Below are 16483 nucleotides of genomic sequence, written 5' to 3' on the forward strand. Positions count from 1 at the left end.
AGCAGTATTATAGTAGTTATATTCTTGTACATAGGAGCAGTATTATAGTAGTTATATTCTTGTACATAGGAGCAGTATTATAGTAGTTATATTCTTGTACATAGGGGCAGTATTATAGTAGTTATATTCTTGTACATAGGAGCAGTATTATAGTAGTTATATTCTTGTACATAGGGAGCAGTATTATAGTAGTTATATTCTTGTACATAGGAGCAGTATTATAGTAGTTATATTCTTGTACATAGGAGCAGTATTATAGTAGTTATATTCTTGTACATAGGAGCAGTATTATAGTAGTTATAGTCTTGTACATAGGAGGCAGTATTATAGTAGTTATATTCTTGTACATAGGGGGCAGTATTATAGTAGTTATATTCTTGTACATAGGAGCAGTATTATAGTAGTTATATTCCTGTACATAGGAGCAGTATTATAGTAGTTATATTCTTGTACATAGGAGGCAGTATTATAGTAGTTATATTCCTGTACATAGGAGGCAGTATTATAGTAGTTATATTCTTGTACATAGGAGGCAGTATTATAGTAGTTATATTCTTGTACATAGGAGCAGTATTATAGTAGTTATATTCTTGTACATAGGAGCAGTATTATAGTAGTTATATTCTTGTACATAGGAGAAGTATTATAGTAGTTATATTCTTGTACATAGGAGCAGTATTATAGTAGTTATATTCTTGTACATAGGAGGCAGTATTATAGTAGTTATATTCTTGTACATAGGAGCAGTATTATAGTAGTTATATTCTTGTACATAGGAGCAGTATTATAGTAGTTATATTCTTGTACATAGGAGCAGTATTATAGTAGTTATAGTCTTGTACATAGGAGGCAGTATTATAGTAGTTATATTCTTGTACATAGGAGCAGTATTATAGATGTTATATTCTTGTACATAGGAGGCAGTATTATAGTAGTTATATTCTTGTACATAGGGGGCAGTATTATAGTAGTTATATTCTTGTACATAGGAGCAGTATTATAGTAGTTATATTCCTGTACATAGGAGCAGTATTATAGTAGTTATATTCTTGTACATAGGAGGCAGTATTATAGTAGTTATATTCCTGTACATAGGAGGCAGTATTATAGTAGTTATATTCTTGTACATAGGAGGCAGTATTATAGTAGTTATATTCTTGTACATAGGAGCAGTATTATAGTAGTTATATTCTTGTACATAGGAGGCAGTATTATAGTAGTTATATTCTTGTACATAGGAGCAGTATTATAGTAGTTATATTCTTGTACATAGGAGCAGTATTATAGTAGTTATATTCCTGTACATAGGAGCAGTATTATAGTAGTTATATTCTTGTACATAGGAGCAGTATTATGTGTATATTTGTGTATACAGAGATCATTACAAAGGCTAAAATGTTTTAAAAAGTAACTGATTAGTGTGACGACACATTGAGATCTTTCATCGCTGGTATTTACTTTCATCTTCATGCGGTAATTATTGTGAGGGATTTGAACATCAATTAATTTAGAAAAACCTCTTATCACGGAATTGCAGTCATTGCCGGCATCACATCCTCTGTTCACGTGATGCTTTATATGTGCGCAGGAAGACGCCGTCACCGGCGTACGAGTGTTTGCTCATTTGTCGGGGGATCACATTCGTACAGACAATCATGTCACCGGGTAAATTTGTATCCCTCCTCTTGGCAGATCACCTTAATGGTATTACTCAGCAGGGGGCGACAACGAGCACAGAGGACAGCCCCCGACAAGGCAACACGACGTCTCTGCTCTCACCTGAAGAATGACGAGGGGGACATTAAAAATAGAAAAAAGTTATATTCTGTAACTGAGGAACATGATGGATGGAAACACACAAGATGCTGCCGGATGATAGCCCTACACAGTGTCAGATGATGCAAGTCCAGTGATTGTCTATGGAAGGATATAGAGGTGGACGGAGCGGAGTGTGTGGGCTCACAGCCTCTTACATGCGCTGGGGGGGGCTGCGCTGAGAGCCTGGGATGCAATGAAGAGCGGTAAAGTCTCATTTCCATTCAGTCGGAGGATAAAAGTGCCGTTTCCTGCAACGTCATTGTGACATCTGTCTATTTGTAGTGGTGCTGCTTGTGTTCGCGGTAAGTGCTATCACAATTACACAAGCCGTGAGTCATCCGGGAGTGATGTCATCGGCCCATGAGTCAGGCCGCCGGAGGATCATTAACCCTGACCGCCAGGACACTGTGCAGTGCCCACATCCCTATGTACAGGAAACTGCAGGGACCCTCACTTAACCCCTTAAGGAACGGGTCAATTTTGGCCTTAAAGGGGCTGTCCTTGATTCCGATACTGATGGGCTATCCTGAAACAGACTGTCAGTATCAGATCGGCGGGGGTCCCGCTGCCCACTGCTCTGTCTATTGGGCTCTCATTCTCTTCTGAGGAACGGCCACCAGTATCGTAAACCCGGGCAACCATCACACGCTATCTGACATATGCATCAATCTATTACCTGCTCTCTGGTTGGCATAATATTTACGGCGATATTCTGGGTCCTTATCGCGAATAAGCAGCGGGATATCTGGACCTTGGTCGTACAGGCTCTCACTCTGGAGGACTCGGCCCAGCATGGTCATCCCTTCACTTTCACACTTGCGCTTTTTCCCTTCCCGCTATTGAGATCCGTCACAGGATCAATAGGGAAAACGCTTCCGTTTTGTCCCCATTCATTGACAAAACGTAACTGAATGAAACTGAGTCACCAGAATGAATCCCGTTCCGTTTGGTTGCGTCCCCATCGCGGACAGAATAAGCGTTTTTTTTCTGTCCGCGACGTGGTGCGGAGCAAGACGGATCCGTCCTGACACAAAATGTAAGTCAATGATGGCGGATCCGTCCCCAATTGACTTACAATGGTTTTAGAGACGGATCCGTCTTGGCTAATTTTAGAGATAATACAACCGGATCCGTTCAGAACAGATGCAGACGGTTGTATTATTGCGATGGAAACGTTTTTCGCTGATCCGTGACAGATCCAGTCTATGCACCTGCAGCTTCATCAGTCACTGCTAGGGACGGACCCCCAACCATCAGATCAGCACCAATATACTGGCAGTCTGTGAAACGCAGCTTCTTCTCTAGTGCACTCACAGTCCTTGCAGGTGCACGGTATACACAACGTCTCACAGGATTCTGGCTGCTGTTTTTACGGAGGGGCCTGAGAAGTGGACTCTCCTCTCATCTATGCTGTACTTATCTCTCACCGCCCTGCACTGCCGTTTCACGTACTGAGCTGCGACTAGGCCATGAGACCGATGAACGCGTCATCACTAGTGTTGAGCGAACTTGTGTTTTAAGTTCTGCGTCCAAATTTCGGGTTATCGAAGAATCCCATTATGGATTTTAAATTCCGTTATGGTCCGTGGTAGCGGAATCCATAACGGGATACTTCGATAACCCAAACTATGGATGCAGAACACTAGTCATCACTGTCCTAGGAAGGGGCCACGGCACTCACCGGAGCACCTCGGGGGTGTCGGGAGGTAGAGTCCCACCGATCAGATACTGATCACCTATCCTGAGGGCAGATCAACGTGCTGAGCGGGCGGTATCTATGTCAGTGAATTCTGTATCAGCTGATGCAGAATACCAGGACTGCAATACCACATACGACCACTGAAAGATGTGGCGCTGTTTCTGGAAGAAAGAAGTCATGTGTTTCCAACTCCTTTAAGGGGATGTGAAGGATCCCAGTCCATTTATTAAGGGCTGTGACATAATGGGCAGAAGAATCCACCCGTTTCAATGGAGTGAAGAAAATCAATGCGAGCTATGAAGCTGGTACCGATGGGTACTAGAAGTAAATAATTAGCCGGGACCGTCCATTCCTGGTTAAGATGCGGAGTAGGAATAAGTCCGAGGGAGGACGGGATTTCAGCTCTGAATGGAAACAACGAAGGTATCACTTCAAAGGCAGAAAGCAGAGGTCTTCAAAATGGACGATGGGATTTATTATTAAGGCCGACGTTTCGAACAGTGCAATAATTTACGCCAGAAAGGCGAAAAATTGTGTGTATCTGTAAGATCGCGGGAGATCAAACCACTTCATTTTTTAAATTTTTTTGAGCCACAAGGTCTAAAATCTTTTTGGGCAAATGGTGTGATGCTGGACGCCACATTCTGGCTGAAGTGGTCACAGCCGGAGGGTTCTCACCTGCGCAGCTGGCAATATGGGACGCAAATTGAATGGAAAAATCCCTTGCGTATTTACTGCGGAAGGTGTTGTGATATAATCACCTTACACATCGGGAAGGGCGAAACCTGCAGTGAAGATCCACAGCCTCAGTTCACACGGAGCAGATCTATAATCCGCATGGCAGGCACAATACTATGGGGTTAACATGTCTCATCCGCTTACACGGTACATCTGCCATCCTCAGCCTGCAAAACCCCTTTAAAGGGATCGGCAAGTTTCCCATACTGATGATCTATCCTCAGGATAGGTCACAAATATCAGATCGGCGGGGGTCCGACTCCCGCCACCCCTGACGATCAGGTGCAATTGCAGCTCCTCCGTCCCATTCACTTCAAATAGCTGATCGGCAGGGAGTCGGACTGATCGATAGTAATGACCAATCCTGAGGATAGATCATCGATATAGGAAACTGGCTAACCGCTAATGAGTAATCAATCTATAAAACGTACCGGGAGAGCAGAAGGTTCAGGTAAGAACTCGGCGTCGTCTCCAAAGATGAAATCCGGCGGTAATTCTGGATACTGAGCGTTGAACATGATATCCCCTATAAAAAATAAAATAAAATAAAAACAAAAAACGATTAGAAATCACCATAAAAAACAGCAGAAGCAAACTTTCCACTGGAGCAATCACTGCTGCCTCCATTAAAAGGGTGTTTCCAAAACCAGTTATCGCCTATCCATGTCTGATCACTGGAGGTCCACCGATCATGGGTTGGATCCTCAGTGACCAGATATTATATATAGATATATAACACCTGTCCGCAGGATAAAGATCAATCTTGTGACTGTCTACTTTAGGAACCCCATTTTCTCCCAATCTGTAAGGAGTTAATATTTAGAGGCCTTCAGTTCAGGATCCTTATCTCTTAGAATGGAGGTTATAAAGAGCGTCCCGTCCTGTATTACATCTGCTGATACATAAACTCTGTGTACTACTTCATCCCCCCTGTGGGGGCACTGCAGGGAAGCTGAACACCTACTGCTAGGGTTCCTTCCAGATCACAGCTGATTGCTGGAGGTCCCAGCAGGAGGACACATTGTGATCAGCTCATAGTCAGGAAACCCTTCTAACATGTTCGGAACCCCGTTCGGAATGACGTGGAGTAATCTGCAGTTCTGCATTTTCCATTTGAGGGTCTGGCTCTAACTTATAAAATCTCAGCCCTTTCTATTCCAAAGCCGGCGGTGGAGCACCGGACGCCCGGTCAGACCAAGTGAGCGCTCAACCAAGGATTTCTCTTGAAGGTGAAATGACACAGTCACAGACAGAACCATTCATAATGGGCCAGTCCCTGCAGATGTCCGAGCGGTCCATGCTGCCCCCCAGCAATGGGGGGCAGCAGCAGTGTCACCAATATGGAGGCAGAAAGGGTGGCAATACAATGGGAGCAGCAAGTGTGACAGCGCTAAGGGGCAGTAAGGGTGGAATTGCTATGGGAGAAGAAAGTGTTGAACCGCTATGTGGGCAGTAAGGGTAGCATAGCTATGGGAGCAACAATGGAGCCACTGATGGGACTAGCATGGGTAGTACCAATATGGGGCAGCAAGGGTGGCACTGCTATGGGGGCAGCAAGGGTGGCACTGCTATGGGGGCAGCAAGGGTGGCACTGCTATGGGGGCAGCAAGGGTGGCACTGCTATGGGGGCAGCAAGGGTGGCACTGCTATGGGGGCAGCAAGGGTGGGTAATGTATGTGCACAGTGACTTTATGCAGATTTGATATGTAAACTGTACAATATCAGAGGTATAAATGGCTGCTCTTCTCGTTCACTATAATGATGCTGGGATTGCAGAGAATTTCATAAAATGAGTAATGCTCTGGAGGAAATCAGGAGGAAATCAACCTAAATTCCTGCAGTTCTTGAGAACAGTGGGAGAAGCACTCGGTGCGGCGCCTGATAATCTACGTACAAAGCTAAATGGAGAAAGTGGCATTTACCAGGAAGCAGCGCTCACCGGGAATGGCAGAAATGACGAGCGCAGCTGGTTAATAGCACGCTTATTGTGTGCCTGGTTATTACTGCTATTCTGGGCTGCACTATGTTTAGCGGAGCGATCAGAGCCTGCCGGAACACAAGGGCTTCACAGGAGGGAGAACATGGCATTCTGTAGTATTACCAGAAATGAGGTCCTGACAGCTCTGTCCCCGGGCACACGCAGGTGACATGCTAATTAGGCCGGACCGCAAGCAAATTACCAATGTTAGACCGCTAATTACCCTGGACAATGTGCTAATCTGCCCCCCTGCTCCACACCAAGGCCCGCGGCTGCTGTGGCATTTATGGTTTATGCATAGAATACATTGTAAATGTCCAACAGGAGGGGGTTCAACCCCTGGGAACCCAACTGATGTGGAGCGTATTTTGGCAAACCACACTCACATTATTTGATTTTACCGCAGGGTATCTGCAGACCGGTTAGCCAAGGATCAGCAACCTTCAGCACCCCAGCTGCTTTGAAACTACAACTCCCAGCATGCACACTTACTTGTCTGTTCTTGGAAGGAGGATTCTAGGAGTTGTAGTTTCAAAACAATTGGCGTGCCGGAGGTTGCTGACCCCTGCTTTATGCCCTTCTTCCTTATCACTACACTCACACAGCTGCTGATGCTGCTGTGATCACAGGACTTAAAGGCAACCTGTCAGCTCTTGCATGTTGCCTACACTGAGGGCAGCACAGTGTAGTGAGAGACCCGCTGATATCAGTAGTCTGTCTCTCCTGTGATGGCATTCAGTCATTTTAGACAAAAATCCTCTGCGTGACCCATGGCATCAACCACTGTGCTGTGCTGCAGTTCTTCCCGAGGGTTTTCATGCGATGCGCTCTAGGTTCAACTCCCCCCGCTGCAGCTTTGTGAGGGGTCCGTGCAGTAACTGTGCCAAGAATGGACCTGTACATTCTTGCTACTGTCTTGAAAACCAGGCAGCAAAAACCTTCAACCACATGAACTGCGGCACCGGCGCCCATTGAAAACAATGGGAAGCCGTTTCAGTGCAGATCGGCCCTGTTTTCGGCACCAAATCACGGCTGAAACCTGCACCCAAAACCTACCCTCAGAGTACCTACCTAATAAACTGCGAACCAGTGCCATGAGAGATGAGTCTGATGGCGCACCCTGCCCCTGGCCTCCTCCGCCAACAGACGATAACCGACAGTTTTCTCTATTACGTAAAACAGGACAGCAAACAGTCAATCATTAACTGGAGACGGGGGAGGGCGGTAACAGCGTGCGCCCTCAGTGTGCGCATCACACAGGAGCTAGCAGGTTCCCTTTAATTAGCTAGCCCATGCCCTCTCTAGGCTCACAGTGCTGAAATCAGCAGGGAGGAAGTAAAGGACTGCAGTAACTCAAGCCTCCTGCTAATGTACAGCCTGCCAGTGAAAGAAGCTCTTAAACTGCACAGCGCACTTATTGTTAGCTCGCGATTAGAAATCTGTACTCAAACATTGAGGTGCGTCACTGAAGATACTGGTCAGAGAGCTGTCAAAATAAAATCCCACCTTAAAGGGGTTGTCCTGCTAGTAAATATTACATTTCTCTGTTAAATGACAGCCACATGAACCTTCACGAGGTCAGCAGGTGCAGATTGTATAAGAAGGTTTATCCCGTTTTATGCTGTCAGGGAACCTACCTAACAAGCCGGAGAAGCTGATACTCACATTTCAGGGTCTCCCCGGCATACGGGATGTGGAGTTTGAAGCGATCACAGCTGGGGCCGGGGGTCAGGGAGGTGCAGCTGAAAAAAGAGGAAAAGCAAATTCAGACGACCAAAATCCAATGTCGGATCACAGACACCCTGATCAGATCTTCCCAACCTCGTCCCCATCCCCAACCTATCTGCCCCCCTCATCTCCAGGGAAGATAAATGAAAGATGGCCGCAAAGAAGACCCGGAGTGAAGCGGCTCCACCACTCATTCGCAGTTTGGCTCGCTTGGTCGGGTCAGCGGTTTAACTCCTGGATGACCAGATATGATACATTTAAAGGGGCTGGCCACTTTGTTAGCACTTATTACAACTGGAAAGAAAGTAGGGAGATATTACACTTAGGCCTCTTGCACACAAACGTTTTTTTTCCCGTTTCCATTCCGTTTTTTTTTTACTTCCATATACGAAACCATTCATTTCAATGGATCCGGAAAAAAAAAACAAAGGTACTCCGTATGCCTTCTGTTTCCATATTTCCGTTTAAAGATAGAACATGTCCTAATATTGTCCGCATAACGGACAAGGATAGGACTATCAGGGGCCAGCTGTTCCGTAAAAAAACAGAATGCACATGGATGTCATTCGTATTTTTTGCGGATCCGTTTTTTTCAGACCGCAAAATACTGAAAAAGCTATACGGTCGTGTGCAAGAGGCCTTACTGATATATCTTCTTAAGCAGATCTGTCTGGTTTTCCTGCTATTGGCAGCCACGCCCCCTCCTGTCCTGCTCTCACCACGCCCCCTCCCGTCCTGCTATTGGCAGCCACGCCCCCTCCTGTCCTGCTCTCACCACGCCCCCTCCCGTCCTGCTATTGGCAGCCACGCCCCCTCCTGTCCCGCTCTCACCACGCCCCTCGCATCCCGCTCTCGACCACCTCCCGTCCCGCCATGCCCCCTCCCGTCCCGCTCTCGCCACGCCCCTTCCCGTTCCGCTCTCGCCACGCCCCTTCCCGTCCCGCTCTCGCCACGCCCCCTCGCGCCACGCCCCCTCCCGTCCCGCTCTCGCCACCTCCCGATCTCGCCACGCCACCTCCCGATCTCGCCACGCCCCCTCCCGCTCTCGCCCCCTCCTGTCCCGCTCTCACCACGCCCCCTCCCGTCCCGCTCTCACCACGCCCCCTCCCGTCCCGCTCTCACCACGCCCCCTCCCGCTCTCACCACGCCCCCTCCCGTCCCGCTCTCACCACGCCCCCTCCCGTCCCGCTCTCACCACGCCCCCTCCCGTCCCGCTCTCACCACGCCCCCTCCCGTCCCGCTCTCACCACGCCCCCTCCCGTCCCGCTCTCACCACGCCCCCTCCCGTCCCGCTCTCACCACGCCCCCTCCCGTCCCGCTCTCACCACGCCCTCTCCTGTCCTGCCCTCACCACGCCCCCTCCTGTCCTGCCCTCATCACGCCCCCTCCTGTCTTGCTCTCACCACGCCCCCTCCTGTCCTGCGCTCACCACGCCCCCTCCTGTCCTGCTCACCACGCCCCCTACTGTCCCGCTCTCACCACGCCCCCTCCCGTCCCGCTCTCACCACGCCCCCACCCGTCTCGCTCTCACCACGCCCCCTCCCGTCCCGCTCTCACCACGCCCCCTCCCGTCCCGCTCTCACCACGCCCCCTCCCGTCCCGCTCTCACCACGCCCCCTCCCGTCCCGCTCTCACCACGCCCCCTCCCGTCCCGCTCTCACCACGCCCCCTCCTGTCCCGCTCTCACCACGCTCCTGTTTATGGCCCCTCTGCACTGTAATCCTATGGGAAGAATTTCAATTCAGATTTTTTTCTTTAACTATAATGTGCTGGCATATACCTGTATACTAATAGTATCCGGGCAGTTGTCAGGACACACTTAAATACGCCCTGACAATGAGGAATATTGTCAGACAGCTCTGGGGCCCTTCGCAGTGTCTGCACACCGCATGGGGCCTGTTCACATCACAGGGATGCGACCAAAGTCTCTCCTGTTGTATCCGGCATTGGCATACAATGGGTTATGTCCTACTATATTTGATGACAGATGAGGTTTCTGAACATGGCAGCAGGAAGTGTTAGGAGCATCATACTGGCCTCCGCAGGTTAGGTGAGGCCTCCGCGGGTTAGGTGAGGCCTCCGCGGGTTAGGTGAGGCCTCCGCGGGTTAGGTGAGGTATGAGCAGAGACATAGGTGGGCTACATGTGCCATTAAGGGGAGAGGGGCTGTGAAGGAGCTCAGTGCAGAGAACACTCCACAGTGAAGCAGAACCAGAACCTGGCAGAAAAAAACTTCATCTATGTTATGGCAGTGGGTTTGGACTCACTTGAATAGATTTGACTTTTGGCTAATCCCAAGGGCATATCAAAGTGTCCCCCCCCCCCCCCCCCCCCCCGGGTATTTACCCTTTAACTCTATACAGGGATCTGGATTTCGCTGCAGGGGAACCACCAGGCTGATACCTCCTGGAAAAGTCTCTGTATCACCGACAGCTGACTCATGGGGATCAAGAGTGTGCAGCACCAAGGGGCGAGGAAAAACTGAGGTCTGGGAGAGGCCAAGGTGAGGACAGGAAGAGGGCATGCAATCCGATAAACAGGCCGAGCTCAGGGCAAGCAGACTAAGTTCCCCAAGGTGGCCAGCCATTGCCTGGTGAAGATTAGGGTGCGTGCACTGGCCTTTTAAGAACCGGAATGAGCACACATGCACCTTCTATGGGCAACGAGAGGCAATGGTGGCAAGAAGAAGCGGTGCCCGGCAGGGAAAATACCAATACCAAATATATACATATATAGGAGATTTATCACCCTGCACATGTCAGTAAAAAGTCAAAAATTATTGGAGCTGAGCGGTCGCCTGCTGTTTTACACATTTAACCTCTCAGTTGCTGTAGCCAATTGTGAGCACAGCATCTCAGGTGTGAATTCGTGGGAGCGATGCGCGCCCAAGGCCCAGAAGGCTTCTCCGCGCCGAGCTCGAGGGAGCCGTTCAGTTCCTCAGGCCCTTTGAAGGATCTGAGGCCTCCAAAGCGATGTCCTGTTCAGAGCCAAGTGCTGGTTTGAAAAATGAAGAATATTTTTGGTGGGAAACCCCTTTAAGTGCATCCTCTGGTGACGCAAAGGATATCGCGATTGTTGTAGAATCCCCCCCATAGTATTTTTTTCAAGGTGTTTCTACTTTTGAGCAATAAATGTTTTTTGGGGGAAATATTTTTTTTTTTACAGGTGAAATAATGTGATGGTTATGTACAGATTTGTATTATTCTTTATATATATAGAACAATATCTCACAAAAGGGAGTCCACCCGTCACATTTTAGTAAATATTTTATTCTATCTTTTCCTGGGACATCACTGCAGATCTGACCCTTTGATACAATGTAACGTAGTCCGTGTACGGCTGGTATAACAGTGTAGATTGGGCGTGCCCTCAAAATAACGCAGCACACCGCCATTAATGTCTAAACCGCTGGCAACAAAAGTGAGTACACCCCCAAGTGAAAATGGCCAAATTGTGCCTAATTAGCCTTTTTCCCTCCCCGGTGTCATGTGATTCATTAGTGTTACAAGGTCTCAGGTGTGAATGGGGGGCAGGTGCGTTACATTTGGTGTTATCACTCTCACACTCTCTCATACTGGTCACTAGAAGTTAAACATGGCTCCTCATGGAAAAGAACTCTGTCAGGATCTGAAAAAAAGAATTGTTGCTCTACATAAAGATGGCCGAGGCTATAAGAAGATCGCCAACATCCTGAAACTGAGCTGCAGCGGGGTGGCCAAGACCATACGGCGATTTAACAAGACGGGTTCCACTCAGAACAGGCCTCACTATGGTCAACCAAAGAAGGTGAGTGCATGTGCTCCACATCATATCCAGAGGTTGTATGAGTGCTGCCAGCATTGCTGCGGAGGATACAGGGGTGGGGGGTCAGCCTGTCAGTGCTCCACATCATATCCAGAGGTTGTATGAGTGCTGCCAGCATTGCTGCAGAGGTTACAGGGGTGGGGGGTCAGCCTGTCAGTGCTCAGCGTCATATCCAGAGGTTGTATGAGTGCTGCCAGCATTGCTGCAGAGGTTACAGAGGTAGGGGGTCCGCCTGTCAGTGCTCAGCGTCATATCCAGAGGTTGTATGAGTGCTGCCAGCATTGCTGCAGAGGTTACAGGGGTGGGGGTCAGCCTGTCAGTGCTCAGCGTCATATCCAGAGGTTGTATGAGTGCTGCCAGCATTGCTGCAGAGGTTACAGGGGTGGGGGGTCAGCCTGTCAGTGCTCCACATCATATCCAGAGGTTGTATGAGTGCTGCCAGCATTGCTGCAGAGGTTACAGGGGTGGGGGGGTCAGCCTGTCAGTGCTCAGCGTCATATCCAGAGGTTGTATGAGTGCTGCCAGCATTGCTGCAGAGGTTACAGGGGGGGGGGGGGGGGGTCAGCCTGTCAGTGCTCAGCGTCATATCCAGAGGTTGTATGAGTGCTGCCAGCATTGCTGCAGAGGTTACAGGGGTGGGGGTCAGCCTGTCAGTGCTCAGCGTCATATCCAGAGGTGGTATGAGTGCTGCCAGCATTGCTGCAGAGGTTACAGGGGTGGGGGGTCAGCCTGTCAGTGCTCCACATCATATCCAGAGGTTGTATGAGTGCTGCCAGCATTGCTGCAGAGGTTACAGGGGTGGGGGGGTCAGCCTGTCAGTGCTCAGCGTCATATCCAGAGGTTGTATGAGTGCTGCCAGCATTGCTGCAGAGGTTACAGGGGGGGGGGGGGTCAGCCTGTCAGTGCTCAGCGTCATATCCAGAGGTTGTATGAGTGCTGCCAGCATTGCTGCAGAGGTTACAGGGGGGGGGGGGGTCAGCCTGTCAGTGCTCAGCGTCATATCCAGAGGTGGTATGAGTGCTGCCAGCATTGCTGCAGAGGTTACAGGGGTGGGGGGTCAGCCTATCAGTGCTCCACATCATATCCAGAGGTTGTATGAGTGCTGCCAGCATTGCTGCAGAGGTTACAGGGGTGGGGGGGTCAGCCTGTCAGTGCTCAGCGTCATATCCAGAGGTTGTATGAGTGCTGCCAGCATTGCTGCAGAGGTTACAGGGGGGGGGGGGGGTCAGCCTGTCAGTGCTCAGCGTCATATCCAGAGGTTGTATGAGTGCTGCCAGCATTGCTGCAGAGGTTACAGGGGTGGGGGTCAGCCTGTCAGTGCTCAGCGTCATATCCAGAGGTGGTATGAGTGCTGCCAGCATTGCTGCAGAGGTTACAGGGGTGGGGGGTCAGCCTGTCAGTGCTCCACGTCATATCCAGAGGTTGTATGAGTGCTGCCAGCATTGCTGCAGAGGTTACAGGGGTGGGGGGGTCAGCCTGTCAGTGCTCAGCGTCATATCCAGAGGTTGTATGAGTGCTGCCAGCATTGCTGCAGAGGTTACAGGGGGGGGGGGGGGGGTCAGCCTGTCAGTGCTCAGCGTCATATCCAGAGGTTGTATGAGTGCTGCCAGCATTGCTGCAGAGGTTACAGGGGTGGGGGTCAGCCTGTCAGTGCTCAGCGTCATATCCAGAGGTTGTATGAGTGCTGCCAGCATTGCTGCAGAGGATATAGGGGTGGGGGGTCAGCCTGTCAGTGCTCAGCGTCATATCCAGAGGTTGTATGAGTGCTGCCAGCATTGCTGCAGAGGTTACAGGGGTGGGGGGTCAGCCTGTCAGTGCTCAGTGTCATATCCAGAGGTTGTATGAGTGCTGCCAGCATTGCTGCAGAGGTTACAGGGGTGGGGGTCAGCCTGTCAGTGCTCAGCGTCATATCCAGAGGTTGTATGAGTGCTGCCAGCATTGCTGCAGAGGTTACAGGGGTGGGGGTCAGCCTGTCAGTGCTCAGCGTCATATCCAGAGGTTGTATGAGTGCTGCCAGCATTGCTGCAGAGGTTACAGGGGTGGGAGGTCAGCCTGTCAGTGCTCAGCGTCATATCCAGAGGTTGTATGAGTGCTGCCAGCATTGCTGCAGAGGTTACAGGGGTGGGGGGTCAGCCTGTCAGTGCTCAGCGTCATATCCAGAGGTTGTATGAGTGCTGCCAGCATTGCTGCAGAGGTTACAGGGGTGGGAGGTCAGCCTGTCAGTGCTCCACGTCATATCCAGAGGTTGTATGAGTGCTGCCAGCATTGCTGCAGGAGGTTACAGAGGTGGGGGTCAGCCTGTCAGTGCTCAGCGTCATATCCAGAGGTTGTATGAGTGCTGCCAGCATTGCTGCAGAGGTTACAGGGGTGGGGGTCAGCCTGTCAGTGCTCAGCGTCATATCCAGAGGTTGTACTGAGTGCTGCCAGCATTGCTGCAGAGGTTACAGGGGTGGGGGGTCAGCCTGTCAGTGCTCCAGCGTCATATCCAGAGGTTGTACTGAGTGCTGCCAGCATTGCTGCAGAGGTTACAGGGGTGGGGGTCAGCCTGTCAGTGCTCAGCAGTCATATCCAGAGGTTGTATGAGTGCTGCCAGCATTGCTGCAGAGGTTACAGGGGTGGGGGTCAGCCTGTCAGTGCTCCACATCATATCCAGAGGTTGTATGAGTGCTGCCAGCATTGCTGCAGAGGTTACAGGGGTGGGGGGTCAGCCTGTCAGTGCTCAGCGTCATATCCAGAAGTTGTATCAGTGCTGCCAGCATGGCTGCAGAGGTTACAGGGGTGGGGGTCAGCCTGTCAGTGCTCAGCGTCATATCCAGAGGTTGTATGAGTGCTGCCAGCATTGCTGCAGAGGTTACAGGGGTGGAGAGTCAGCCTGTCAGTGCTCAGCGTCATATCCAGAGGTTGTATGAGTGCTGCCAGCATTGCTGCAGAGGTTACAGGGGTGGGGGTCAGCCTGTCAGTGCTCAGCGTCATAGCCAGAGGTTGTGAGTGCTGCCAGCATTGCTGCAGAGGTTACAGGGGTGGGGGTCAGCCTGTCAGTGCTCCACATCATATCCAGAGGTTGTATGAGTGCTGCCAGCATTGCTGCAGAGGTTACAGGGGTGGGGGGTCAGCCTGTCAGTGCTCACGTCATATCCAGAGGTTGTATGAGTGCTGCCAGCATTGCTGCAGAGGTTACAGGGGTGGAGAGGTCAGCCTGTCAGTGCTCAGCGTCATATCCAGAGGTTGTATGAGTGCTGCCAGCATTGCTGCGGAGGATACAGGGGTGGGGGGTCAGCCTGTCAGTGCTCAGCGTCATATCCAGAGGTTGTATGAGTGCTGCCAGCATTGCTGCAGGAGGTACAGGGGTGGGGGGTCAGCCTGTCATGTGCTCAGCGTCATATCCAGAGGTTGTATGAGTGCTGCCAGCATTGCTGCAGAGGTTACAGGGGTGGGGGTCAGCCTGTCAGTGCTCCACATCATATCCAGAGGTTGTATGAGTGCTGCCAGCATTGCTGCAGAGGTTACAGGGGGGGGGGGGGGGGTCAGCCTGTCAGTGCTCAGCGTCATATCCAGAGGTTGTATGAGTGCTGCCAGCATTGCTGCAGAGGTGACAGGGGTGGGGGTCAGCCTGTCAGTGCTCAGCGTCATATCCAGAGGTTGTATGAGTGCTGCCAGCATTGCTGCAGAGGATATAGGGGTGGGGGGTCAGCCTGTCAGTGCTCAGCGTCATATCCAGAGGTTGTATGAGTGCTGCCAGCATTGCTGCAGAGGTTACAGGGGTGGGGGGTCAGCCTGTCAGTGCTCAGTGTCATATCCAGAGGTTGTATGAGTGCTGCCAGCATTGCTGCAGAGGTTACAGGGGTGGGGGTCAGCCTGTCAGTGCTCAGCGTCATATCCAGAGGTTGTATGAGTGCTGCCAGCATTGCTGCAGAGGTTACAGGGGTGGGGGTCAGCCTGTCAGTGCTCAGCGTCATATCCAGAGGTTGTATGAGTGCTGCCAGCATTGCTGCAGAGGTTACAGGGGTGGGAGGTCAGCCTGTCAGTGCTCCACGTCATATCCAGAGGTTGTATGAGTGCTGCCAGCATTGCTGCGGAGGTTACAGGGGTGGGGGGTCAGCCTGTCAGTGCTCAGCGTCATATCCAGAGGTTGTATGAGTGCTGCCAGCATTGCTGCAGAGGTTACAGGGGTGGGAGGTCAGCCTGTCAGTGCTCCACGTCATATCCAGAGGTTGTATGAGTGCTGCCAGCATTGCTGCGGAGGTTACAGAGGTGGGGGTCAGCCTGTCAGTGCTCAGCGTCATATCCAGAGGTTGTATGAGTGCTGCCAGCATTGCTGCAGAGGTTACAGGGGTGAGGGGTCAGCCTGTCAGTGCTCAGCGTCATATCCAGAGGTTGTACGAGTGCTGCCAGCATTGCTGCAGAGGTTACAGGGGTGGGGGGTCAGCCTGTCAGTGCTCCACGTCATATCCAGAGGTTGTACGAGTGCTGCCAGCATTGCTGCAGAGGTTACAGAGGTGGGGGTCAGCCTGTCAGTGCTCCACATCATATCCAGAGGTTGTATGAGTGCTGCCAGCATTGCTGCAGAGGTTACAGGGGTGGGGGTCAGCCTGTCAGTGCTCCACATCATATCCAGAGGTTGTATGAGTGCTGCCATCATTGCTGCAGAGGTTACAGGGGTGGGGGGTCAGCCTGTCAGTGCTCAGCGTCATATCCAGAAGTTGTATCAGTGCTGCCAGC

The 16483-nt window shown here is 50.8% G+C and overlaps 1 protein-coding gene across 1 annotated transcript in view; it reads right to left on the minus strand.

The window, feature by feature from the left end:
* The window catches only part of BABAM2 (BRISC and BRCA1 A complex member 2), a gene marked incomplete at its 3' end in the record, with an annotated part of 102925 nt that overhangs the window by 80253 nt on the left and 6189 nt on the right, over window positions 1–16483 (minus strand). The window contains exons 3-4 of the mRNA XM_044274576.1: window positions 7899–7975; window positions 4687–4781 (exon numbers count right to left, since the gene is read on the minus strand). Coding sequence (XP_044130511.1) covers window positions 4687–4781; window positions 7899–7975 — 172 coding nt within the window. The remainder of the gene's footprint in view (window positions 1–4686; window positions 4782–7898; window positions 7976–16483) is intronic.

Source organism: Bufo gargarizans, unplaced genomic scaffold, assembly GCF_014858855.1.
Source record: "Bufo gargarizans isolate SCDJY-AF-19 unplaced genomic scaffold, ASM1485885v1 original_scaffold_1831_pilon, whole genome shotgun sequence".
Lineage (NCBI taxonomy): Eukaryota > Metazoa > Chordata > Amphibia > Anura > Bufonidae > Bufo > Bufo gargarizans.